General features: G+C 37.9%; 1 protein-coding gene across 3 annotated transcripts in view; it reads right to left on the bottom strand.

Moving 5' to 3' along the window:
• The window catches only part of CEP112 (centrosomal protein 112), a 423,550-nt gene that overhangs the window by 235,669 nt on the left and 160,222 nt on the right, over positions 1-27,659 (bottom strand). For all 3 annotated transcript variants that reach the window (XM_066386628.1, XM_066386631.1, XM_066386629.1), the window contains exon 18: positions 15,951-16,086. In XM_066386628.1, coding sequence (XP_066242725.1) covers positions 15,951-16,086 — 136 coding nt within the window. The remainder of the gene's footprint in view (positions 1-15,950; positions 16,087-27,659) is intronic.

Raw genomic sequence — 27,659 nt, 5'->3', positions numbered from 1 at the left:
TGCTTCTCAGGGTCAACCTCAAGCAGGTGGCTCACTGGTTTGTCCTCAGCCATCTACAACTCCCCACACTCCAATATCCTTGGCATTTTCCAAATAAGCCATGGCTATCCTTCATCCTTCCACTAACACGAAAGCCCCTTCATGTTTCTCCTCATCCGATCAATATTCAGGGTTGACTCAAGTCTCCTCTCTTCTCTGAGGTATTCTTTAATCTCACAAACTGACAGCAATGTCTTCCTTTGCTTTATGCTCTAGGACTTAACATCTTTATTTTTCTAGGACGTTGTGGTTTTTTTCTATAGTATGGAAGAGCTTCAAATGTTTGAACTGTGTTCATTCATCTAGATCTTGAGCTCCCAAATAAAAGGAACTATGACCTAATTCTTTCTCCCGTGTCTTAATTATTATCTAATAGCCTTGGTATGCAGAATAAACATGTGTTCAATTCTTAAAGACAAATGAAAGGACTGGCAAAAACAAAAGAGGAAGAAAAGAGAAAAGATAAACAAGGAGGAAAGATATGGTTTATTCAGTACTTTTAAGGGAGAGGTTTATATGAAATTGATTTTTGGTTCTTATTTTTCTTCTTTTTTTGTGTGTGTGTGACACAGACAGAGAGAAAGACAGAGAGAGGAACAGAGAGGGTCAGACAGAAAGGGAGAGATGAGAAGCATCAATTCTTTGTTGCAGCTCCTTAGTTGTTCATAGATTGCTTTCTCCTATGTGCCTTGACCGGGAGGCTACATCAGACTGAGTAATCCCTTGCTCAAGCCAGCAACCTTGGGCTTCAAGCCAGCGACCTTGGGCTTCAAGCCAGCGATCTTTGGGCTCAAGCCAGCGACCATGGGGTCATGTCTATGATCCCACGCCCAAGCTAGCAACCCTGTGCTCAAGCTTGTGAGCCTTGCTCAAGCCAGATGAGCCTGTGCTCAGCCAGCGACCTCGGGGTCTAGAACCTGGGTCCTCTGCATCCCAGTCCGACACTCTATCCACTGCGCCACCACCTGGTCAGGCTTGGTTCTTATTTTTCTTCAGCACAGATTGAATATTAAAATGAATAACAAAGATTTAAATATTTCCAGTATTAAATACTTAAAATAAAAATTAAGAGTCTTATATGCTCAAAGTTTGTAAACTAGAGTATCTTCTACCAAAAAATAGAATTATCTTCTATAATCAAAATAGCAAACAATTTAAAGCACATAAAAAGACATATTTTACCTAAACATTAAGAAAATACAAAATAAATAATAACTGATCTTATAAGATAATGAAATACATGTTATTTTAGATTATACTGACTGAGAATGCAAGACCCCACTCCATCATTAATTCACAATTTAACAAACAAACAAAAAAATCAAAATCCAATTCTTCTAAAGTGCTTTGTTTGTATAGAAACACAAAGTTCTCAGTTGCCATAGATACAAAAGATTCTGCTTCATCATACATCATTCCATTCAACTTCAAGTGTTTAAAGAAAACAACACACTCCTTTACTGTGTAACTCTGGCTTCCAAAAACCTCAGAGTAAAACTTTGGTGGTCAAATTAGGAGCAGAAAAGGGCTTGGCTATATTTCTGTGAATGGTTAGTGTTTAATGCAGTAAGAAAGTGGTATAAAACGGTGCTGAATTTTCCTTAGACGCTGCCTCAGGCATTACTTTAGCTACACGTAAAAGAAAACCCAGTATCCACAGCTTAAACAGCACAGGCTCTTTATGTTTTCCTCATGTAACAGTATGTTCAGAAATAAGCTGCTATATTGGCAGCTCAAAGATGTCAAGGTTAAGGTCTCTGCAATTCACCCTTCCCATAATGGCTGTGAAATGGCCTCTGCAGTTCTGAAGATCTGGGAAGGAAAACGCAAAGGGGGAAGGGGGAAGGGGAGGGGAAAAGGAAAAGGAAAGGGGAAGGGGAAGTGGAAGGGGAAGAGGAAGGGGAGAGAGAAAGGGTGCATATTAGCCCAGTCAAACACCCTTTTCAGGAGCTTTCCTGCAGGGGCCTATTAATAGCAAATTAACTATGCTGCGTGCATCTCATTCACAGGAACATTAATAAAAGGTCAGCTCTATCTACAAGGTGAGAGATGACAGTTAAAAAAAATTAAAAAGTAAATACATAAATAAAAATAAAGCTGTGTCTAATGTTGCCCTAAATAAAATCAGGGATCTTTTTTTAAAAGATTTTATTTATTAATTTTAGAAAGAAGAGAGAGAGAGAGAGAGAGAGAGAGAGAGGGAGGAAGAGAGAAGGGAGGGGGGGAGGAGCAGGAAGCATCAACTTCCATATGTGCCTTGACCAGGCAAGTCCAGGACTTTGAACTGGCGACCTCAGCATTCCAGGTCAACACTTTATCCGCTGCACCACCACAGGTCAAGCCAAATTAGGGATCTATTAGTAAGAAAGTATGGATGACCATTTGACCAACATCTGGAAGTCTCTGCCAAATATGGTCATAATAAGTTATTGCCCTTTCTCTAGGGCAATAACTAACATTAATGTATCAATGTTATTATATTCTGAGTAACTTGATATGTATAACTCATATTATATAAGCATAAAATTATATATAAATACACAATTCAAAATATATTTTAGTACATTTAATATATATTTTAAAAAATTTAAGAAATTGTTCTTCAAATATTTTCAGATATATACAGAAATAGGTAGATAGGTAGGTTGGTAGCTAGCTAGGTAGGTAGAGAGGTAGACAGATAGGTTAGCAGACAATTACCAGTATGTGCCTTAAGGACTAAGAACTAATATCCTTAACAGGGAAAAAATCAATGAAAACAATAACTGATTATATCTATAGTTCTTTTGTGAGAGATCATTATTAACTGATATAAGATAGACAAGATGTCTGATGTCCGTCCTTTTGTTAGTGATTTATAGCAGTTTTTAACTATTCTGGATGTGAACTTGCTCACTATCTGAACTGCAAATACCTTTGCCCAGTCTGGGGTCGCCTTTTCATTTTCTACTGGTCTCTTGATGAATAGAAGTTTTACTTTTCTTTATTTTAATAAAGTTAAATTTAACACTATTATTTTTTATGCCTTTTTGTTTTCTTTTTAGAAAATACTTGCCTATAATAGTTCCAATTACCAAAAATGTTTCTCCATTTTCTTCTGAAGGTTTTTTATTTTACCTATCACAGTATATCTACAACCCTAAAATTCATTTCGTGAACAGAGTAAGATAAGGGGCAAGGTTCTTGTTTTTCCATATGGCTATCCAGTTGACAGTATTTATTAAGTGATCATTCTTCCCCTGCTGCACTACAATACTTCCTTTGACAGGAATCAGATTAATCAGAAATGTGTAAGACCATTTTGGTTTTTTCTTCTGCAACATTGGTCACCCTTGTGCCAAAACCACACTGTATCAATTACGACAGCTTAATATTAGTCTCAGTGTCTGGTAGTGAAAGTTCTCCAGTTGTGTTCTTCTCCAAGACAGCCAAAGCTATTCTTAGCCCTTTGTATTTTCATATACTTTTTGGAATCAGCCTGTCAGTTTCCCTTACCCCATCCCAAAAACACTGCTAACATTTTGATTTTTAAATTCTATGGATTCTATAGATTAATTTAGGGAGTGACATTTTTATAACAGTTAGTCTTCAAATCCAGACACACGATATATACCTCAATTTATTTAGGTCTTCTTTGGTTTCTCTCAATATTTTCTAGTTTCCAAAGTAGAGGCCTTATACATCTTTTGTTATATTTATTTTCTAGTAAGTGAAGCTTCCTGGTACTATGATGTCTTTTTTAAAGTTTACTTTCTATTTTCAGATTACTGATATATAGAAATAAAAATGAACCTAATGGTTAGTGACCTTGTTAAATTAATTGCATAATATTTTAACAAGTAGACACTGAAGAAATTCATAGTTACACAATGAAGGCATTAATTGCAAATAAATGCATAACTACCTTACCTTATATGTCCTTCCTCTGTGTTCTCTTAATGACTTATTTATTCCACTAGTTATACCACCTATTATAATCATACACTTATGCATGGGTCTATCACACAAGCCACAAACATGTCTTAATCTCTAAATTCCCAGAATATACAACAACAGCTGATATAGAGCAAGTATTTATAAATTTTTGATAAATGAATGACAGAAAAAATCATGTTCGTTAAATCTTTGGCCAGTAAGTCATTAAAACAATTGAGGTATTAAAAAATAATAATGTTACTCTTTTCACAATTGATAACCATTAAAATCAGCAAAATAAAGAAAGAATGACATATTTTCTGGTCCAATGTTCTCATAGATTTTTTTTTATGGCTTATTTTTCTTCTGCTAAAGAGATTAGTCATTGATAAATATATTATTAGGAAAATGTTTCACTTACTACTTTATTAAGCATTTAAGGATAAAGGTTAAGATTTCTTCTAGTAATTTTGGTTTTGGGGTGCTTTTTGTTTGATTTTATTTTTTCAAAACCAAATAATTGTACATATTCTTTGGATGCTGTCAATTGGAATTGATTAATTATCACAATATCAAAACATTTAAATATTATTCTGGAATTTTACCTCTCCCACCTAATCTCATGTAAAGACAAAATCCCAAATGTAAAAAGGGTAGAGAGATTTCTTCATTGCCATTACAAAGTAACTGAGAGAAATGCTTCCATTTATATTGAATCTATCACCTTAAAACTGGTCTAAAACACGTATCTAAAATTACAGGAGCCAGCACTACCCTTAAAGGACCAGAGGAGAGAGGTCTCAGTGACAATGAATGGTTTGTGTGTTGATGCTCTCCTTCTTTAGGTCTGTTTGTCATTCTTCTATACTTCATGGCACAGATATAGCCAGATGGCAAACTTCTTTTCTGGTAACTTGAGATTTTTTTCATTAATTCAATAGCAATAACAGGATGATGAACTAAACCTGTAATCTCTAAGGATGTAAACTAGCCGGTTTCAATGTGCTCAGAGCAGAGGAAACCTCACTAGTCCACAGTGCTGTTTTAGAATTTTGTTTCATGGCAAACCAGTGGGTTTTCCAAGTATAAAGTTAATATCACATGGTTAACAATGATAAAGAAGAAGGAATAAAATTTAAAGCCAGGCCCTGGCCGGTTGGCTCAGCAGTAGAGCTTCGGCCTGGCGTGCGGGGGACCCGGGTTCGATTCCCGGCCAGGGCACATAGGAGAAGCGCCCATTTGCTTCTCCACCCCCGCCCCCTCTCTGTCTTTCTCTTCCCCTCCCGCAGCGAGGCTCCATTGGAGCAAAGATGGCCCGGGCGCTGGGGATGGCTCCTTGGCCTCTGCCCCAGGCGCTAGAGTGGCTCTGGTCGCGGCAGAGCAACGCCCCCAGAGGGGCAGAGCATCGCCCCCTGGTGGGCAGAGCGTCGCCCCTGGTGGGCGTGCCGGGTAGATCCCGGTTGGGCGCATGCGGGAGTCTGTCTGACTGTCTCTCCCCTTTTCCAGCTTCAGAAAAATACAAAAAAGTAAAAAAGTGAGTTAGCTAGTGGAAGCCCCAGGAGAGACTGGTTAGCTGACATCCATGCAGTCAGTTTACAAGATTAAAAAGTTTCGCTTTAGAGTTGCTGCCAATACTTAAAAAAAAAAAGGCTGTATTTTTCAGTCATTTATTTGCTTCACAGAGAAAAGGTAAATATAGAACACCATTCCTTTAAAACATGATTACATATGTACAGAAATAATTCGAACAGAGTATTAAATCTTCACAATTAAAAAATGTAAATTTTACACAACTAATTGCTGACAGCTAACACTTACAGTGGATTCCAGCACTGGAGTAAAAATTCGATTATTGAAACAGTCTTAAATGAGGTAAAAAGTTCTTCAAAGTGAAAGTAACAGTGTGAAGCTTTTTTTTTTAAGTTTAAGTCTGTTCCATTTTCTCTCATGGGCCTCATTTTTGAAACAGCAATTCACTTTTGAAAACAAACTGAAAGCTTTTTTTTTTATTCAAATCCCACTGTCTGCTGTCTGCAGCAGTTTCCAAATGGAAAAGATGCCCTAAGCTCTGCTGGCTTTTACACAAAAGATTTTAGTAAGAAGAGAAAACAGCAGTTCAAAACAACAACAGAAAATGAAGATTGTTAGGAATATAGACTACAGAAAAATCTGAAAGCATTATGATTCTTTAAATAATGAGCTTCTCATTTTTTCTTTTAAAATGTTAAGTTATGTCACAGTCACACTTTTTAATCAACAAATAATCTAAAATAAAGTTCTTCTAATGTTTCTATATTTTTTTAAATTCAATGTTAGCTAGCATTTGCTCTATAAGAATAATTTGGTTGGTGAATGAGACTAACTATAAGAACTCTTATAAATGGGGCTCCTTATTATTATTGTACTCACAGCAAAGGTGCTTTCCCTATTTCAGAAACTCAGTGGCTGTTGGCAAAATATTTACAGTTGAAACCACTGAAGAACATTTCTTCAATAGAAGATAATTGAGAGAATTTCTCTCTCATCAGTTGCCATCACTATCACTTCCAAGGAGTCTGATCCAGCCCACTGGACAGACCGGGCCTGGAGAGGACCCCTCACAATGCCAGGACACAGGGCTAGGGTTTGTGGGGGAGAAGGAGGATCCCAGAGACATGCAATAGTAGGGTTTTCATCAGATTATTTAACCAGTCCATAGAGACATGATACCTAGAGTCCTAGAATACCTAAAATACCTAAAATACATGATCTCTTAATGTCAAGAAGAGAGTCTGATGGGTCTGGCAGGATTGGGGAAGGAAGACAGAAGACAGACCATGAACCAGGCACACAACAGAACAAAGAATAGGAGTGGACCAGTTAAAGGGTAGCTCCAGAATCAATTTCACAAATATCTTTATTTTGTGACAATCTCATTTTGTGGCTGGGTAGGGTTCTTAATTTGATGGTTCTCCAGGGCTTTCAGTTTTGCCATTCAACTCTCAGACTTCTTTTTTAGTGCGCGCGTGCGCGCGCGCGCGCGCACACACACACACACACACACACATACATTATCACCTTTTCCATTTCCAGCCCTGGCTGGTTGTCTCAGAGGTAGAGAGTCAGCCCAGCATGTGGAAGTCCCAGGTACGATTCCCAGTCAGGGCACACAAGATAGGCAACCATCTGCTGCTCCACTCCTCCCCCCTCTCCCTTCTCTCTCTCTCTCTCTCTCTCTCTCTCTCTCTCTCTCTCTCTCTTTTCCTCTTCCACAGCCATGGCTCAAATGGTTCAAGCAAAGCTGGCCCCAGGTGCTGAGGATAGCTCCATGTCTTTGGCCTCGGGTACTAAAATAGCTTGGTTGCTGAGCAACAGAGCTGTGGCCCAGCTGGGACAGACCATCACCTGATAGGGGCTTGCAAAGCAGGGCACATGGCGTAGTCTGTCTCTGCCTCCCTGCCTCTTAATAAAAAAAAAAAGAAAAAAGCTTTTATATTTTCTCCAATGTTTTCTGACATTTTCCCCCTAATTTTCACTATCAAATAACACCAAAATAAAAATCCTTGAACTCGCTTTGTAGTCCTGAAAAATAAAATCCCAGCAGTAGAACAAGCAGATGATGAACATAGTGTTGAACCAACCCTTCAGAGGTGATGTAACTTTACACTCCCACCAAAAACACAGGTCACTGCTCATTTCCTCAGGCCCTCATGGATGTCTACCTAGGTGTTGGTTGAAAAATAGCACTTTATTTTAGCTTTATTTTACTTTTTTAAAATTTTACTAGTGAAAACAAACATTTCTTGTTGTCATTTTCTACAGAAAGGCATATTAGGATCATGACAGCGATTGCACTATATTTATACCTCAGTTTGTGGAGAGGCACCATCTTTTTTTTTTGTGACCAAGACAGAGAGAGAGGGACAGACAGGGACAGACTGACAGGAAAGGAGAGAGACAAGAAGCATCAATTCCTCGTTGCAGCACCTTAGTTGTTCATTGATTGCTTTCCCATATGTGCTCCAACCAGGGGGCTACAGCAGACTGAGCGACCCCTTGCTCAGGCCAGTAGCCATGGACTCAAGCAGGTGAGCCTTGCTCAAATCAGATGTGCCCACACTCAAGCTGGCGATCTGAGGGTTTCAAACCTGGGTCCTCCATGTCCCAATCCGATGCTCTATCCACTGCACCACTGCCTAGCCAGGCGAGAGACACCATCTTGACCACACTGAGTCTTCCAATCAGTGAACACAGAATGGCTCTCCTTTCAAATTATTTCATTGGTTTAGTTGTAAATATTTGATTCTTTGTGATGCTATGGTGAATTAAATTGTTTTCTTAATTTCATTTTCAGGTACTTCATTGCCAGTATATAGAAGTATAATTAGATTCCGTATATTGATCTGGTATCCTACAAACTTGTTTAAATCATGGATTTTGACCATACAGAATCATGTCAACTGAAGACATTTTTACTTCTTCCTTTCCAATCTGTATTTATTTATTTGCCTTAGTGAATTGGCTAACATCTCCAATACAATGTTGAATGGGGATGGCAGATCCAAACCTCTTCTCCTTGTACTTAGAAGGAAAAGCATCAAGTCTTTCAACAGTAAATATATCAGCTGAAGGCTTTTCACAGATGTCTTTATTAGCTAATGTTGAGTAAATTCACTTCCAGTCCTAATTTGTCAAGGTTTTTTTTTAAATCATGAATAATGTTGAACTTTTTCAAGTGCTTTTTCTATCTCCAGTGAGATAATGTCCTTTATTCTATTAACATGTTGTATGAAATTAATTTATTTTCAAATGTAAAAACAACCTTGGATCTCTGGAATAAACCACACTTTATTGTGGTATATAATTATTTTTACATGTTTCTAGATTCAGTTTACTGAAATATCATTAAGAGTTTTTGTGTCCACATTCATGACAGATATTATTAGTAGGTGGCTGTTTTGCAGTGTCTTTGGCTTTGATATTAGAATAATAATAGCCTTACAGAAAGAATTGGGAAGCATTCCTTCCCTCTCAATTTTCTGAAAGAGTTTTCAAAAAGCTAAAATTATTTTTTTCTTAGTAATTTATGGAATTTACCAGTGAAGCCACCCTAGGCTTTTCTTTGTGAGATCATTTTAAATGCTAATTAAATATCTTTATGTATTATAGGACAATTCAGATTTTCTATCTCTTCTTGAGACATTTTAGTAATTTGCAGCTTTCTAGAAATCTGTCCATTTCACCTAAGTCATACCGTTTAATCTAAGTCATATAATTTGTCAGCATAAAGTTTTAAAAATACCACCTTATAATTCTTTCATTTTCTAAAGACTCAGTAGAGGTGTTCTCTCATCTTTCTTTCCTAACTTTGGTAATTCATCTTTTGACACTTTTATTTTTCATAAGTCAAGCTAAAGATAAAGTCAATTTTTTTGTATCTTTTCAAAGAACTAACATTGGCTTCAGTGATTTTCTCTCTTTCTCTGTTTTCTCTTTCTTTGCTCTCTGAAACATATAAAAATGTTATTTCCTTTTTTTCTGCTTTCTTGATCAGAAGCTTGCTTTTCTTTTCTGGTTTCTTAAAGTTTAGGTTACTGATCTGAGAACTTTCTTTTGTATGTAGATATTTAAAGCTATAAATGTTTCTCTAAGAACTGCTTTAGCTGCATTCCATCAATTTTGATATGCCTTACATATTGTTGGTTAATTCAGCTCAAAATATTTTCTAACTTTCCTTATATCTTCTTTGACCCATGAGTTATTTATAAGTGTGTTATTTAATTTCCAATTACGTAGGGATTTCCCAGATTTCTTATTGCATATTTCTAATTTACTATCATTGGGGTTAAAGAACACATTTTGTATGAATTTAATCCTTTGAAAATGGTTTTAAAATTGTTTTGTGGCTAAGCATATGGTGTCTTAGAGACTATTCTGTGAGTGCCTGCAGTCATTGGGTGGGGTGATGTAAAGCAGCACTCACGTCTCAGACTCACTCCTGAGTGGCATAGTAGAAACAGACCCCAAGTGCAGAGCAAAGGTTTTGAAACTTAACTTGAACTGGAACCCACCTACAAAAGATGAGACAGGACTTTCACTGTAATATGAATTGGGTTGATAATCTGCTGAAACAAAAACTCAACATTATCTAGGAAATTCTAATATCACACAGAGAGTGTACAACATATAGCCTGTACTCTTTGTTTTATGTTTTGGGGTATGAGAGGTCCACTACTTTCTATTGCTTAGTCGTATTCCATTGTACATAAAGTTGACCTTTGAAGAACACAAATTTTAACTGTGAGGGTCCACTTATATGTGAATTTTTTCAATAAATTTCTGCATTGTTTTTTATCTGTAGTTGGGGATCCACGGGAATGTGGAGGGCTGACTGTACACATGTCTATGCCATTTTATAGAGGGGAGTTGAGCATCTGCAGGTTTTGTATCTGTAGGGAGTTCTGGAACCAATCCCTCACAGATACTGAGGGACAACTATGTTTTGGGGGAGTCAAAGTTATACATGGATAAATGTCAGCGTCCCTAACCCCCGTTGTTCAAGGGTCAACTGGACTACATTTTGATTGTCCTTTCAGTTTCTGAGGAATATTTGGGTTACTCAAGTTTTGGGCTTTTGTGAATAAAGCTGCTGTCAATATATGTATGTACACAGTGTTTGTCTGGATACGCCTTCAGTCCTCTTGGTTAAACACACAGGAATGAAATGGCTGACATATGGTTATTATATGCTTAACTTTGTAAGAAACTGGCAGCTTTTCCACCAGCTGTTTATAAGACCTCCATTTGACCACATCTTCATTAACACTTGGCATTATCAACCAATCTTTACAATTACAACCATTCTAATGAGCATGCAGTAGCATTTAGTTTGGGGTTTAAGTTGCATTTCCCTGATGAGTAATGATATTGAACATCTTTTCATGTGTGTATTAGTCATTCATATATCTTGTTCTGTGAGGTTTCCAAATATTTTAACTGGGCTGTTTGTCTTATCACTGAATTATGAGTTATAAGATTTCTTTTACATTTTAGATACAAGTTCTTGAGGAATTTTGCGACTTTTTGTGTGTGTGTGAATCTTTTCTTACATTCTTTGGCTTGCCTTACTTCCTTTCTAGTTTTTGAATGGTGTCTTTGAAATAGCAAAAGTTTTTAATTTTGATGAAGGCTAATGTACCAACTTTAATTGAAATTTAATTTCTGGTTACACCGTAAAAAATATGTGGTCTGTCACGTCAAGTTTTAGAAATATATTGGGTGTTTCCTTATGGTCTACTGAGTTTTATAACTATTCCATGGGAGTAGAAATTTAATGTGCTATATTTAAAGGGAAAAATGTAGAAATATAGCCATTTTATTGACTGTTATTTAAACCTCCTATGTGGTTTTCTTCCCCATCTGTCAAAGATGGAGAAGATATTTATATTAAAACACCCCATATTGCCCTGACCAGTTGGCTCAGTGGTAGAGTGTCGGCCCAGCATGTGGATGTCCCGGATTCGATTCCCAGTCAGGGCACACAGGAGAAGCAACCATCTGCTTTTCTACCCTTCCCCCTCTCTTTTCTCTCTATCTCTCTCTTCCCCTCCCACAGCCAAGGCTCCATTTGAGCAAAGTTGGCCTGGGCACTGAGGATGGCTCCATGACCTCTGCCTCAGGTGGTATAATGGCTCCGGTTGCAACGGAGCAACACCCCAGATGGGCACAGCATCACCCCCTAGTAGGCAGACTGGGTGGATCCTGGTCCAGTGCATGTAGTAGTCTGTTCCTCTGCCTCCCTGCTTCCCACTTCAGAAAAATTCAAAAAACAACAACAAAAAGCACACCATGACTATTTATGGCAATTTCTCCATGTATTCTTAATACCTTTCCATTTTAGATTTAGTACTCTTGCCTTCAGCATGAAAACTATATCCTTTGTCCAGTTTATGAATTGTATTAATGTTAATTTGCAGGATTATGTTATATTTTTTCTTTTTATCTAAATACAAGTGATATGGTTTCATCACCCATTTTTATTTTTTTAATATCCCCCTTTACCTTCTTCTACCTGCCCCCACTCTCTTTTTCCTCTTGTAATAACCATATGGTTGTCTAATATAATTTTTGTGTAACTTGTAGTTGTGTCTTTTATAAATAGCATATACATGGCTTTAAGTCATCTAATCAATACTTTTTATACTAGAAACAATTAACCTATTAATATTTATTATTATAATGATACACTCTGCCTTATTTTGGACATTTTGCTCTGCTTCTGCTTCTGTTCCTTAGGCAATATCTCCTCTCAAGTTTTGTTTTTATCTTCTCAATAGTTTTATGAGAAAGCAACAACTTACTAATTTTATTAATGCTTATGTTCATGTATTTCAAAATTATTTTCACCTACATTTCCTTATTTTTCAGGATCTCTTGAGTGTCAATTCTTTCATGGCGGTGTTTTAGCATACTATACTCCTCCTACCCTCTCACCATTCAGTTATTTCTTGGTCCTTATTAGTGTAATCTAGAGATTTAGATTTAAGTTGGTATTAAATTTGTGTTTTCTACTTTATATACTTTTCAAAAATCAATAAATATTAGCATTCAATCTTAAATTTGTTTCTGCCTTGTTGTTCTCCATTGGTCTCAACTTATCCTTCAATATGATGGTTTCTCCATGTGTGTGATATCTTTTGCTTCATCTCTAGATTGACTGCCATGCTCATTTTATTTTTTCCAGAAAAAAAATAGGTGGTATACATTATGTGAATACTTACTAAGAAAATGTTTTTCTGTTGAGTTTGCAAGTGGAAAACTCCTCGGTTATATATAAAATTAGGTCATACCTTTCTCCTTCAGTACTCAGAAGCATTACTTCATTATTTTTCTAATTTTTTGGCCAGTTTCATCTTGCTTAGAAACCTGCAGGATTTTCATTTTATTCTCACCTCTACTTGAGGTTCAATTCTTTTTCTAGAACAGAGGTCGGGAACCTTTTTGGCTGAGAGAGCCATGAACGCCACATATTTTAAAATGTAATTCCATGAGAGCCATATAATGACCCGTGTACGTTACACATTATCCAATAAAAATTTGGTGTTGTCCTGGAGGACAGCTGTGATTGGATCCAGCCACCCATGAACATGAGCAGTAGGAAATGAATGGATTGTAATACATGAGAATGTTTTATATTTTTAACATTTTTTTATTAAAGATTTGTCCATGAGCCAGATGCAGCCATCAAAAGAGCCACATCTGGCTCACGAGCCATATGTTCCCGACTGTTATTCTAGAGTGTATCCAGGCTTCATTGCATTAATTTTACTTGATCTGTGGCCTCTTTCCTATAAATCATGTCTTCTTAAAGGTACGCCTTTCCTGAATTTTTTTTCTGAATTTTACAGATCATTTTCAGAAGTATGCTTTTCTCCTACAACTGCTGGATACAAATGTCTCTTCTTTATCCTACAGAATGATTTCAAAAGTCCCACTGTTGTTTGCTTGTGTTTTCTCCTTACTTACCCATGAATTCTGTGATCTGTTAATATCGTATCATCAGCCCCAAGAGCTGCCTTTACTGAGCCAAAGGTGCATGTCAGGGTCTCAGGTTTTTCTCAGAAAGTAGCACTGTCAGCCTTAGCAGTTTCACATACTTCATTTTCACCCTTCTTAACTGTCTACTTAAAACTTCTTGCCAGGGTCCCCTCTTCAATATTTTCTGCAATCTTCTAAACATTAAGCCAATCAGAGAGATAGCTATGCAGCTCATTGCATATCTGGACCAGATAATCCTTTTCAGGGCCTCAGCTCTGATTGTAGCAGGGAGCTAGGAAAAAACTCCAGGATCTCAGACCCTACTCTCAGGAACCAAACTCACACAACTCAGTGTGAATGGAAATCTAAATCAGAAAATAATAAGAGGGCTTGGCCAGTTGGCTCAGCAGTAGAGCATCAGCCAGGCATGTGGAAGTCCCGGGTTCGATTCCCAATCAGGGCACACAGGAGAACAACCATCACCTTCTCTACCCCTCCTTCTTCTCTCTTTCTCTCTGCCTCTCTGTCTCTCCCCCCTTTCCTGCAGCAACTGTGGCTGGAATGTTTCAAGCAATTTGGCCCCTGGTGCCAAGGATGGCTCTATGGCCTCACCTCAGGCACTAAAATAGCTCAGTTGTTGAGCAATGGAGCAGCAGCCTGGGATGGGCAGAGCATTGCTGAGTAGGGGACTTGCCAGGTGGATCCCAGTCGGGGTGCATGTGGGAGTCTGTCTCTGCCTCCCACCTCTCACTTAATAAAAAAGTTAAAAAATTAAAAAAAAAAGAAATAACAAGAAAACATAGTTCCAAGCTAATAAAGCCTGCAGGACTCAAACCCTTCTATAGGAATGTTTCTATGACCCTGTCAGTGTGTGTTTGGGACTCCAGAGGAAGATAACTCCAGCTAAAGATGAAACCACAAACAAGTATTGCAACATTCTTTATAATCAAGAAAATTTGAAAAGAAACTAAATACCCTTGAATCTGGGAGCTGATAAATAAACTATGGTACAGTCATATGATAAAATACATTCAATGTTAAAAGGGTTACATTAAATCAACCTAGATAGGGTGCAGATACATAATATTAAATATAAAAGAGCAAAGACTAATACTATATAAAATCCATAGTACTTACCTAACTCTTTAAAAATAGAAGCACAAAAAAATGCATATAACATACATCAACATGATATACAGATATAAAATAATAGATTGAAATATTACACACTACGCTGGTTACAGTGGTTTTTTGCAGAGGCGGAAAGGAAAGAGTACTATGATTAGACATGAATAACAAAGCAAACCAAAATGTCATCTGTTATGATTTAGTTTAAATAAACAGCATTAACAATTGTTGATTCTTCATGATGGGTACCTTGGTGTTTGTTCCCTTTATTCTTTCCCAATGTTTTAAATTTTCTCTAAAAACTAAAAAACATACCACTTAATTTGTACAAGAACTGGAAATAGCCTCTGTCTTCCTGAACTGCCAGTTGAAAACAGTTTGCTGTAACTGATCAATAAGACACTATTTATGGGACATGAACAAACATAGAAGTGGTTAACTGGAGCCTTTGCTCTACAAAACCCAATTGCTCATGGGATTTTACCTGTGGACTGATCTATGCTCCCAAAGTGAGATATATAGTATGTTTGCCATTACCACATGGGTAGGTGCAACTTTGAAATGATTACTTGGCATTAATTAAGGATGAATTAAGGAAGTCTGAAGGAGGAGACTGAACCCACCTCCTTGTCTGCACAGCTCCCAGAGGCCTCCACTGGCTCCCTCCTCACCGCTACCAGGGAGCTAGCTGCAGGTCAGTGTGCACCCAGAGGCCTCCACTGGCTCCCTCCTCACCGCCACCAGGGAGCTAGCTGCAGGTCAGTGTGCACCCAGAGGCCTCCACTGGCTCCCTCCTCACCGCTACCAGGGAGCTAGCTGCAGGTCAGTGTGCTCCCAGAGGCCTCCACTGGCTCCCTCCTCACCGCCACCAGGGAGCTAGCTGCAGGTCAGTGTGCACCCAGAGGCCTCCACTGGCTCCCTCCTCACCGCCACCAGGGAGCTAGCTGCAGGTCAGTGTGCACCCAGAGGCCTCCACTGGCTCCCTCCTCACCGCTACCAGGGAGCTAGCTGCAGGTCAGTGTGCGCCCAGAGGCCCAGGGGCAGCGAGGAACAGGCACCCCGAAGACACGCAGCACAGCCCCCTTCCCTTTCCATGCCTGCCGGGGATCCCTTCCCACCAGGGCTCTTGTTCCTGGTCACTAGGGCCACCTCTTCCATTGAGGCTCTGGCGGCAGTGGGTGTCCTCTGACCAGGCTAATATCCCTTCCTCATTCTGAGTTCCAGACCCCATTGCCTGGCTAATTTTGATGAAGCCTTTTAAAAATGTAAATACGCTTTTGTCATATTTAAGATCAGAACATGCCTGGCTACTGAGAGAATGTCTTTCAAAAAGGATTGGGTGGTGGCCTCACCTGCTCTTTCATGTCAGCATAGACCTTCTCGGAGTTCAGCTCCACCTGCCGCTTAAACTCCTCCAGGGCAGCGTCTGCCTGCTGGGCCTGCAACCTCTGAACTTCAGTCACACGAGTGAGCTGCTCCTCTTTCTCCCTAGAACAGTTCAGAAACACTTCAGAGTCAAAATATCAAAGAACTAGCCTTGAAAGAACAATATTTAACCTTCTCTAAAATAAAATTTGGATTTCAATTTTTTGATCCAAATTCTATAAAACTTTTCTTTATAATGTTGACAATAACATAACTTGTCTTAGGGGGAAAAGGGTATAGACACATACATGTTCTGATGAAAGCACAACTACTTTCTAAGATTTCCTTAAAAACGATTTAAAACCATGTAGCTCCACCAACTGATGAGTGGATAAGCAAAAAGTAGTATAAATATGCAATGGAATATTATTCAGCCTTAAAAAGGAATGAATTTTTGACATGTGCCACAAGAAAGAACCTGCTAAGTAAAAGAAGCTATTCAAGTGAGGTCACATATTATATGACTATTTATGTGAAATATGCAGGATGGATAAATCCATAGAGAACATAGACTGATGGCTGCCAGGGGCCCAGGAGAGGGAGTGGGACAAATGCACAGTAATTGCTAATGCATGTGATGTATTTGTTGGGTTTGTTTTTTTGGGGTGATGAAAATCTCTTGAAATTAGATAGTAATGACAGTTGTACATCCTTATGAATATATTTATACTAAATTGTATACTTTAAACAAATGAATTTTACTGTATGTGAATTATATCTCAATTTTTAAAATGTACCAATAGAAATGTCTCTAACATGCATGCCTAACCGAAGTTGAGCTGTAAGGTGACAGGTGTGACAGAGCAACAGGATGGCCTGAAATTACCTACTGCCCTCCAGCAGACTTGCCTGAAAACTACCTCATTTCTCTACACCTAGAACTAAAATTATATAGTTAAGAAGGTTCAGTGAAACAAAGATACCTTTGCATATTGGTGGAATAAAACAATAAAGGCTTTAGGTTATAAATATATGAAAGTTAATAATGGCTAACACTGAATTCTCACTAGGAACTGGGTACTGTGCAAAATATTTTTGTCTTCTCTCATTTATTCTCACAGTAAACTTGTATAAGAGTATTATTATACCCCTACTTTTGCAGAACCAGAAACTAGGACTTCTGGAATATTTCCAAGGCTACGCATCCAGTAATGAATGGGTCAAGCCAGGAGTCCAGTCCTGGCAGTCTGCTGCTAGAGCTCATGCTATTGGTGACTGTGCTTTGCCGCTTTCCTGATTTCCCAGATTGGATTTTCTATGGTCTGAATACATCCTCCCAAAATGAGATTAGGGCCCTTATAAAAGAGGCTCCAGATAGATCCTTCGCCAGTCCCACAATGTGAGGGCACAACAGCAGGCGCTAGCTATGAACCAGAAAAAGGGCCCTGATCAGCACGTGACCATGCCTGCACCTTCATCTTGAACTTCCCAGCCTCCAGAACGGTGAGAAATAAATGTCTACTGTTTATAACCTACCCAATCTGTGGTATTTTGGTATAGCAGCCCAAATAAACAGGACCATCATAAGATTAATTTCCCAAATGGAAAAAGTTATACATATATAAAAACACCACCCTATTATTAACTATAATACTAAAGAATGCTAAGAATTGTCACAATTTAACTCACACAAATAAAATTTTTAAAGAAACATCATAATGAGGAGAAAGAAATTTTCCAAACACTGATGCCACCGTGCTTTAAGATGTGGACAAAAAATAATGTGAGCTTTTTGGAGTTACTCGGATCTGAGTTTAAAATCCCCGCTAAGACACTTAATTCCTAGGCTTTCCAATAGAACACATACGTAATATTAAGTATCAAAAATATTAAACTTTTCTCGCCTTGGCCGGTTGGCTCAGTAGTAGAGCGTCGGCCTGGCGTGCGGAAGTCCCAGGTCCGGGTTCGATTCCTGGCCAGGGCACACAGGTGAAGCGCCCATCTGCTTCTCCACCCCTCCCCCTCTCCTTCCTCTCTGTCTCTCTCTTCCCTTCCTGCAGCCAAGGCTCCATTGGAGCAAACATGGCCCGGGCGCTGGGGATGGCTCCATGGCCTCTGCCTCAGGCGCTAGACTGGCTCTAGTCGCGACAAAGCGACACCCCAGATGGGCAGAACATCACCCCCTGGTAGGCACGCCCGGTGGATCCCGGTCGCGCGCATGCGGGAGTCTGTCTGCCTCCCCGTTTCCAGCTTCAGAAAAATACAAAAAGAAAAAAAAATTAAAAAAAAAAAACTAAACTTTTCTCAAAGCTTAAATGGAAATAAGACCAAAAAGAATAAGTGTCACTTAGTTTCCATTTCAGCAGGACTCTCCTGTCCCTTTATAACAAAACAGCAGCAAGGCACATTTGACCCACCCCGTGTTCAGACCTAGAGTATCAGCAAAGAGACAGCTCTCTGTGGATCGGCTGGAAGAACATATCCGGTGTGCACTTGTCCTTTATTTTTCATTGTAAGAACCACTGCTCTCTTCATATCCACCCACAAGTCCTCCTACCTAAGGATGATGATAATCGATACATCTCTGATAAACTAAGCAGTTTTTCCACTAAAGGCCCTTTTCTGCTTTGTGTCTGCTGCCCCATCAGAGCTGCCGTGTTAGTGACCTACTGGGTTGAGTCCTCCGCGTGCTGGCACAGGAGGCCCCGGAGAGTGAAGCGCTCCAGGCTGCGTGCTCGCTGGGCGGAGTGCGCAGTTACAGCATGTTGTAGCCATGTGGCCCAATCTGAAAAATCTGTGACATTTTAAAGCTTTTCTTTAAGTTGTCCACCTCAATTCACTATTTAACAGGAACTTGATCTCTTGGTGTCCTCCATGTTTATTACAGGTTGTTAAAATCAAATGTCTTTAATGTTAACTGGCTGCCAAATTTCAAGGCCTTAATATTAGTGATGGTTTTTTGCCATTTAATGTTAACATTAGCTCACAGACAATGGTGATTAATAAATGGATGTCACACTGAAGACTGATCCAAGAGACAGCACTACGTAAGACAGAGCACTCTGACAGCTAGAGGGAAGCTTAACTTGGTCTGGTATATTTTTACCCTTCTTATAGTATTGTATTCCGCTATAAGAAGCAGGAAGCCTTGAGCTGTATGTATAGTTTTCCTAAAACACATTGATTATTTTGTTTGAATACTCAAATATTTGAATATGAAAACAGTATATTAGAAAAACATAAAATCATATAAATCATATTTGGTATGTTGGCAAATTGTTACAAATGTTTGGTGGACCTCTATCTGCTCTGGTGTGATTGACCCAAATGACTGGAAGGGGCTCCCTAGAATGCTCTATCAGAAGGACTCTGAGACCAGGCTCAGAGGAGAAGGCTACTGTGGTTGAGGAATAAATAATATTCCCAGGGGTGGGGCTGGGCAGAGCAGGAGCCACTTCTCTGCCATACTAGAAATTAGTCCATCCTGCGTTACTCTTACATTTGGGGGGCCCTCCTAAAAGCACTGGGGAAGACTAGTTCACAGTTGTGACTGCAATTTTTCAAAGGTCTACTTTTGCTTGCTCTGTTTGTCTATAAAGAGACGAGAAAGTATATTGACTATTTGAAATCTTTAAAAATTTATATATCTTATCATTTTAAATTATGTAACATCACTTAGCCAAAAGAAAATTTGATAAAAATACATGACTTATGACTGAAATATCAACTTTGTTCTATGAATATTGAAAGTCAGTTGCCTTACATTTTTTTGTGCAATAAGTCACAGGAATTATTTAGTTAAATACTTTCAATTTAATAGGACAAATGTTTTTTCTTTGTCATCTCAATCTTGCCTACGAAGTTTAGTTCATTTACTTTATAACTACCTTATGACCATATAAGTCAACATCATAAACTTTAATCATAATGAGGTATATATTACAAACCATATTAAAAACACCTTTTAAAAATATTGTTAAAACAAAACCTTGCATGATAAGGCAAACTGCTTTTAATTGATAACTTCTATCCTGATTTACAAATAGAAAGTATTGACTTATAATAAAGAGCAAATATAGGGAAATGTGTCAAATCTCCCAACCAATTTTAGCCCCACAAAAAAGTAGTAATTTAGCTGAGCTAAATTAGTAGTAAAGCTAAATATCAAAGAAGGCCTCGCTCAGTGTCAATCAACGTTCTTGTTCAGTTAAACATGACAAACACACTGAGCTCCACTAATATTTAGAAATCTTCTGCCTTCATATAAATATCTGTCTTAATTTAGATAAAGAGATGATAATCATTTTAATGAGGGATCCGCTTTCATTTCTATCAAAGTCATGAGGTAGAATTAAAGACTTTCAGCATTTGAAAACGGGAAAATCTGCTCTTTACTACCATCAGCACAGTGTGTCTTTTTATAACTCCAAACAGTATGTCCTATAAATACAAAAAAAAAAGGACCTTGAGAATTATTTTCTCAGTGGAACTAGTTGTGGGGCCGAGTACAAATGCATCACTCAAAGGGCTTAGAGCTAGGCCTCCATGAAGATAAAAAGGTGGGAAGCAGATTTGCTTTTTAGCTCTGATTTATTTATAAAATGCGGTAAATTTTCCTCCTTGGAATGTATAAAGCACAGAGAATAAAGACGCCGCATTCTTATACAACCACAAGCCAGCTCAGATTAAAGGATGTTCTGAAGCACATGATTATTCCAAAAAGCCAATAAAATGGAAGAGACTAATGGAGTACAATTTCATGTTTCTTGAGCTTTACAAGCGAACATTTATACATACAGGCCAACCTTAATGTGAAAATCTCCCCTTTGCACATTTCTGTACCAGCACTTTTGATAATGATGGCAGAGATCCAACATATATTTATAAGGCTTCACATTACAGTATACTCCGTTTGCTGCCAGCTTGGCATCTCCGCTGGAAACTCCAAGAAAAACAAAACAAAATAAAAAACTTCAAACAAGTCTGAAAAACAGCTAGAAGAGTCTCTGTTCCCTTTCCTGCTGAGCTGGAAACAAGACTTTCAAGCAGCTATCTCATCTATATTCGTGACTGCAATGGGTCCTTAAACTGATTAGAGTGAGTTAGTCAAAAAACATTAATGTGCAACTATGATGTAAAAGGGACTAAAAATACTACCTTTCATTAAGCATGCTAAAGGGCCTCTTCTTCATATGACTGCTAAGACTAATGGTCTCTGCCAAATTTTTGTATAAAAAAATCATAAACACGATTGACATCTAAACATTTGAAACTTTAAGATTCAGAAAAGAATATCTGATAAAAAAAATTAGTATTGGTCTGAATACTGGACAAATGACAACACTCCTCACATTGACCTTGAAATATAGGCACACTGCTTTTAATTGATAACTTCTATCCTGATTTACAAACAGAATACAGATTTAACACAATCTCTTTTGAAATTCCAAGTGGTGTTTTAAATAAATCAACAAGTTGACCCTAAAATTCATATAGAAATGTAAGAAACCTAGACTAGGTGAGACAATCTTGAAACAGAAGAATGTATCACAAAGCTAGAGCAATAGAAACAGTGTTCTGTTGGCATAAGGACAGACATATAAATCAATGGAATAGGACTGATTCCAGAAATAAACCCTACCCATCGGTCGTCAGTGGATTTTCAGCAAGGGTGTCGAGACAATTCAATGGAGAAAGAATCATCTTTACAACAAATGGATCTGGGACAACTAGATATTCATAAAAAAAAATAAGTCTGGATTTCTTCCTTACATAATATATGAAAATTCACTCAATATGGCCACAGACCTGTGGAAGCTAAAAATATAAAACTCTTAGAAGAAAACATAGGAGTAAATCTTTGTAACCTTGAGCTATGCTGAGCCTTTTCAGATATAACACCAGAAGCAGAAACAAGAAAATGAAATGTAGATTAATGGACTTCAGCAAATTAAAAAAATTCTTGTCCTGCTAGGGATATGGAAGGAAAATCCATAGTATGAGAGAAAATATTTGAAAATCATATAACTGAAGAAATGTATCAAGAATATATAAAGTGCTCTTTAATAATAAAAATATAAAGAATACAATTTAAAAATAGGTGAAGAATCTAAATAGATTTCTCCACAGAAGATTTGCAATTGTCCAATAAGCATATAAAAGAACACTCTCATTAGTGATCAAGAAAATACAAAGCAAAACCACAGCAAGGTACCATTATACAACCTAGTATGGCTATAGTCAAAAGACAGAGAATAACAAGTGCTGTTTGTTTTGTTTTCATCAGGGAAATGTAAATCAAAACCACAATAAGATATCACCTCAAACCTATTAGAATGGCTATCATAAAAAAGACAAGATATCAAGTGTTGTCAAGGATATGAAGAAAAGGGAACCACTGTATATTGTTGGCACGAATATAAATTGATACACCCAGTATGAACAACAGTATGAAGTTTCCTCAAAGAATTAAAATAGAACTACCCTATGTTCAAGCAATTCTTTTGGATATATATCCAAAGATAAGAAAATCACTATCCTGAAAAGATATCTGTACCCCCCCCCATGTACACTGCAGCCCTATTTACAATAGCCAAAACATTAAAACAACCTAAGTGTTCATCAACAAATGAATGAATAAAGAAAACACACACACAATGGAATATTAATCAGCAATAAAGAAGAAAATCCTGCCAACAACATTTATGCTAAGTAAAATAAATATGACAGAAAGACAAATACAGTATGATCTCACTTATTCATGGAATCTAAAAAACCCAAAATGAGAAACAGAAAACAGACTGGTGGTTGCTAGGAGGTCCATAAATCCTTTGGAGTTAACTGGATTTGAATCATGATTCAAAAGATCCTGGCATCAACCTCCTAGTAACTCAGCATGTTCTTGTCACTGAGGGAAGGGTCCTGGCAGCAAAGCGTGACATTCACTTGGTCAAATCGGAAGAAAACTGAGAAATATTAAGAAATGGTTCTTATCTTGTAGAAATGACAATCTGATTGAGACAAAAGAGAAAAATACAAGGGAAAAAAAAAATCAGCCTGACTAGGCAGTGGCGCAGTGGATAGAGCATCGGACTGGGATGCGGAGGACCCAGGTTCGAGACCCAGAGGTCGCCAGCTTGAGCGCGGACTCATCTGGTTTGAGCAAAGCTCACCAGCTTGGACCCAAGGTTGCTGGCGTGAGCAAGGGGTTACTCAGTCTGCTGAAGGCCCACAGTCAAGGCACATATGAGAAAGCAATCAATGAACAACTAAGGTGTCGCAACAAAAAACTGATGATTGATGCTTCTCATCTCTCTTTGTTCCTGTCTGTCTATCCCTATCTATCCGATCTCTCTCTGACTCTTTCTCTGTCTCTGTAAAAAATAATAATAATAAATCCAAATAGTAGTGTAACATTATATATATTTTGTGACAAATTCTAAGTGCTATAGAAATACATTAAGTAGAAAGAGGCAGTGAGAATCTGTACAAGAAAACCATCCCAGAAGATCCAAAGATCTGTTTGTAAAGTATAAAATAATTAGTTAAATGTAATGAAACATAATACAGTTTAAAGTTCTTCATAATAATTTTGAGCTCAACTTATGCTTATAATATGAGTTTATAAAGAAATGAAAAAAATTCTATTTCAGCAAATAGGAAAGCCATTGATATTTTTATGGTAAAAGAGAAAAACCTTGAGAAAATGATTCTTAAAAGATAAACCGGCTACAGCATATAGTGAAGAAAATTTCCTTTAAAATTTTTAAACTTGAGCCTGACCAGGCAGTGACGCAGTGGATAGAGCATCAGACTGGGATGCGGAAGACCCAAGTTCGAAACCCTGAGGTCGCCGGCTTGAGCATGAGCTCATCCAGCTTGAGTGCAGGGTCGCTGGCTTGAGTGTGGGATTATAGACATGCCCCCATGGTCACTGCCTTGAGTCCAAAGATCACTAGCTTGAAGCCCTAGGTCGCTGGCTTGAGCCCAAGGTCGCTGGCTTGAGCAAGGGGTCACTCGCTCTGCTGTAACCTCCCCTCCCCTGGTCAAGGCACATATGAGAAAGCAATCAATGAACAATTAATATGTTACAACGAAGAATTGATGCTTCTCCACTCTCTCCCTTCCTGTCTGTCTGTCCCTATCTGTCCCTCTCTCTGTCTCCATCAAAATTTTTTTTAAATCTTTAAACTAGAAAATAATCCCAAATCTAATGTTTCCTCATGTGTTTCCTATATTTAAAACAGTACTGATTAAAAGTTCCATATATAAATTATATATCCTACATGCAAAGCTATAAACATACACATCAATACATCTTATTTTACAGGTAGTAGTATATCAGTAAATAATAAGGAAATACATGTTCATCCCATAAAATGACAAAGCCTAAGTATTTTTGAAATAGGTACAGGACCACTTCTTCTTACTAGGGAGAAGAAAAAGGCAATGTGAAATCATTCGAGCTGAATGATAAGTAAACCAAAGCCAGATCAAAGGAACAAAGAAAAAAAGACTGAAATGTGAAGCTGAAATATTTATTTCTTTCAAATATCATCCCTGCTTTGTCCCTGGGCAGTTCAATATTTCAAAGTAGCTGGAAAAATCCTCACTTATATTTGTCGCTATACATAGTAGATCAAATTTTAAGTAGAAAAATTTTATTTACCAAATATAAATGTAATACAGGGGTGGGCAAAGTAGGTTTATAGTTGCTCATATGAAAAAAGACATGCAGATTGTGATTATTACAATAGTTTTAGTAACTCAAAAGAACATCACAATGTAACTCTAGACCTACTTTTGCCCAACCTTCATATTTATCAATGAGAGTTTTTCTGCTTATCATACATGATTTCTAAATTTTGAAATATATTTTAATGTCACAATAGATATTTTCTAGTACTTGTAGTGACTGATCTTGCTACAAACTGTACTGTTCATAGTGTAACCATATTTTAATGTCTTTGCGAATAAAGTAGCGTGAACATTTATCGAGTGCTTATTATGCTCATCACAGTTTAAGCAGTTCATATATTACTTCATTTCATTTTTATAACTATAAAAAGTTATTTACTTTTTTTTACAAGTGGAAAGTGTAAAGTTTAGAAGAATTAGTGACTTGCCCAAGTTTATTAAGTAAATGTAGAAGAAGAAATTAAACCAGCCCATCTGACTTCAAAATCCAAAGTTGTTTCACAGTATCATGCTATTTCTTTACACCTGTACATAAATGTGTAGAATTTTTTTTTTTTTAGTGATAGGAAGGCAGGGACAGACTCCTGCATATGCCCCAACCGGGATCCGCCCACTAGGGGGCGAAGATCTGCCCATCTAGGGCCCTTGCTTCGTTGCAACCAGAGCCATTTTTTTTAGCACCTAAGGCAGAGGTCTTGGAGCTGTCCTCAGCACCCTGGGGTAAACTTGCTCCAATTGAGCCTTGGCTACAGGAGGGGAGGAGAGAGAGAGAGAGAGAGAGAGAGAGAGAGAGAGAGAGAGAGAGGTGAAAAGCAGATGGGAGTTTCTCCTGTATGCCCTGACTATATGTATACATTTTTAATAAACCACTGTTTGATGTTAATTAACTGAACTTACAACTAGGTTCTTACTATAATTTATCCTTCCACAACATTAATATTTGCATACCAAATCACTTTCAGAACATTTGAAAGTTTAAATGTTCATCAAGCATTTACTTAATTCTTATATACCAGTATCTGTGCTTGCAATTAAAAATATAAATATACAAAAGGCATTTTCCCAGCTTCCAAAATGGGACAGAAGACAGACTCTATACTATTTTTAGTGTGATAAAGCTACACAATGATATGAACACAATATTATGTCAAACAAGGACCAGTGGAAGTCATTGTTCCTACAGTAAAATAGACAAAGTTTCATAAAGGGCATATCATTTTGGTAAGATCATCCCAAGAATGCTTAAGTGGTAAAATATATATATATATATACACATATATACATACATATCAAAGTTACATATATGTTCATTATATATAAAATATATATGTATTGGCAAAATACATATTTGATAATTTGTAAAATATACTTTATTTTCCTCCTTACCATGACAGTTTCCATAAAAAAAGCAAATCTACATTATATTTTTTTATTTATTTCAAGAGGATGATAAATACAGTAGAGCCAAGAAATTTCTAAAGATAAGATTAAAGTTTTCTTTGAGATATAATAAAATATACAATATTTTCAATGATTATAAAAAGCACCACTCTATTGATAAGTACATAAAAGTGTGGTACCTAGATTCCCATTAGCTTTAAGATACCAATCTTTTCTTATAAACGGATACCATTCATGCTATAAGACCATTTCTTCCCACTAAACTTTCCCAAAGTCTCCAGTGGTTATCTTCCATGTGCTTAACACAGGCCCAGTCATCTGTTAACTGCTACCATGTGGTTAATTCATTTACTGTTAATGTGTTAAGTGTCCCGGCACCTTGCTAGAAGTTAAGAAAACATCACTAAATTAATCACACCCAGTTCCTGTGCTAAGGGATCTTGAAGTCTAGAAGGGGGAAAGGCATTGGATTGATATTAATAAAACAATAAATACTCAATTCAATGAGCAAAGGAGACTACAGGATATTAAGGATTTGTGCAATTGGGGAACCTTACCTAGGAATTAGGATGTAAAAAACTGTTACTAGATGGGAAGATGGCAGTGGAGCAGGTGGACACACAGTCGCCCAGCTCTCACCACCAAACTGGAATACAAATCAATTTAGGAAAAATCAGCAAGAAAAACCAACTGTGGACTACAAGAAGAGCTCTCAAAAACCAAGGAGCAAAGAAGAAGCCACTACAAACCTGGTAGGGAGTACCTGAATCTCCCTGCTTACAGGAACGGAGGGAAGGGGGAGGCTGAGAGCCAAGAGGGGATCTCACTCCAGGGAAAAGAGCTGAAAATACTGCTCACAGCCACTTGCCTGGTGACCAGGGAGTGAGGTGTGTTGAAAAGACCAGCTTATCTGCCAAGTGGAAAGGAGAAAGAGAGGGACAGACTGTGAGGGGCTAAGGAATGCAGGAGATGACCTAAAAAAGCTGAATCATTCGTGCTGGAGGTGGCCATAGCTGGGGGAGGGACTGAACCTTTCACAAAACAGTACTGAATTGCTTCTGGATCAGAGATCTCCGGACATCTCTCCAGCTCCAATCAGCGCAACAAGACACAGCTAAAAACAAGTAGTGGGGAGGAGGGGTAGTAACTCAGGTCTCCATGGAGATCTGAGATACACCTCCCCCTACTGAAGCTGAGAAAACACCCTGTCCCCAGAGAGATTAGTTGGTGGAAGAGGCCTTCAGAGTCTCAGGTTACACCCATCGGATTCCTGGATAGTTTCAAGGAAGCCTCCTGCTGAGATCAGTAAACAAGACTATCACCTGTTAAAAAAACAAACAAATCAAGACTTCAAAGCTGCCCAAATCCGAAAGTGGATTACAAATAATAGCTGATACCAACCCAAGAAGACCTAGAAATAACACAATTGAAAACTGGAGGCAGACAACACCAAGCCTAGACTCAACCAACTCTACAAACAAAACACCCAAACACAGATAATGAGAACACAAAAAAGTACAATCCAAATGAAACCACAAGAGAAACCTTCAGGAGATGAACTGAGTGATATGGAAATAATCAAACTTCCAGATGCGGAG

Source organism: Saccopteryx leptura, chromosome 5, assembly GCF_036850995.1.
Source record: "Saccopteryx leptura isolate mSacLep1 chromosome 5, mSacLep1_pri_phased_curated, whole genome shotgun sequence".
Classification (NCBI taxonomy): domain Eukaryota; kingdom Metazoa; phylum Chordata; class Mammalia; order Chiroptera; family Emballonuridae; genus Saccopteryx; species Saccopteryx leptura.
This window is presented reverse-complemented; position numbering and strand designations above follow the sequence as displayed.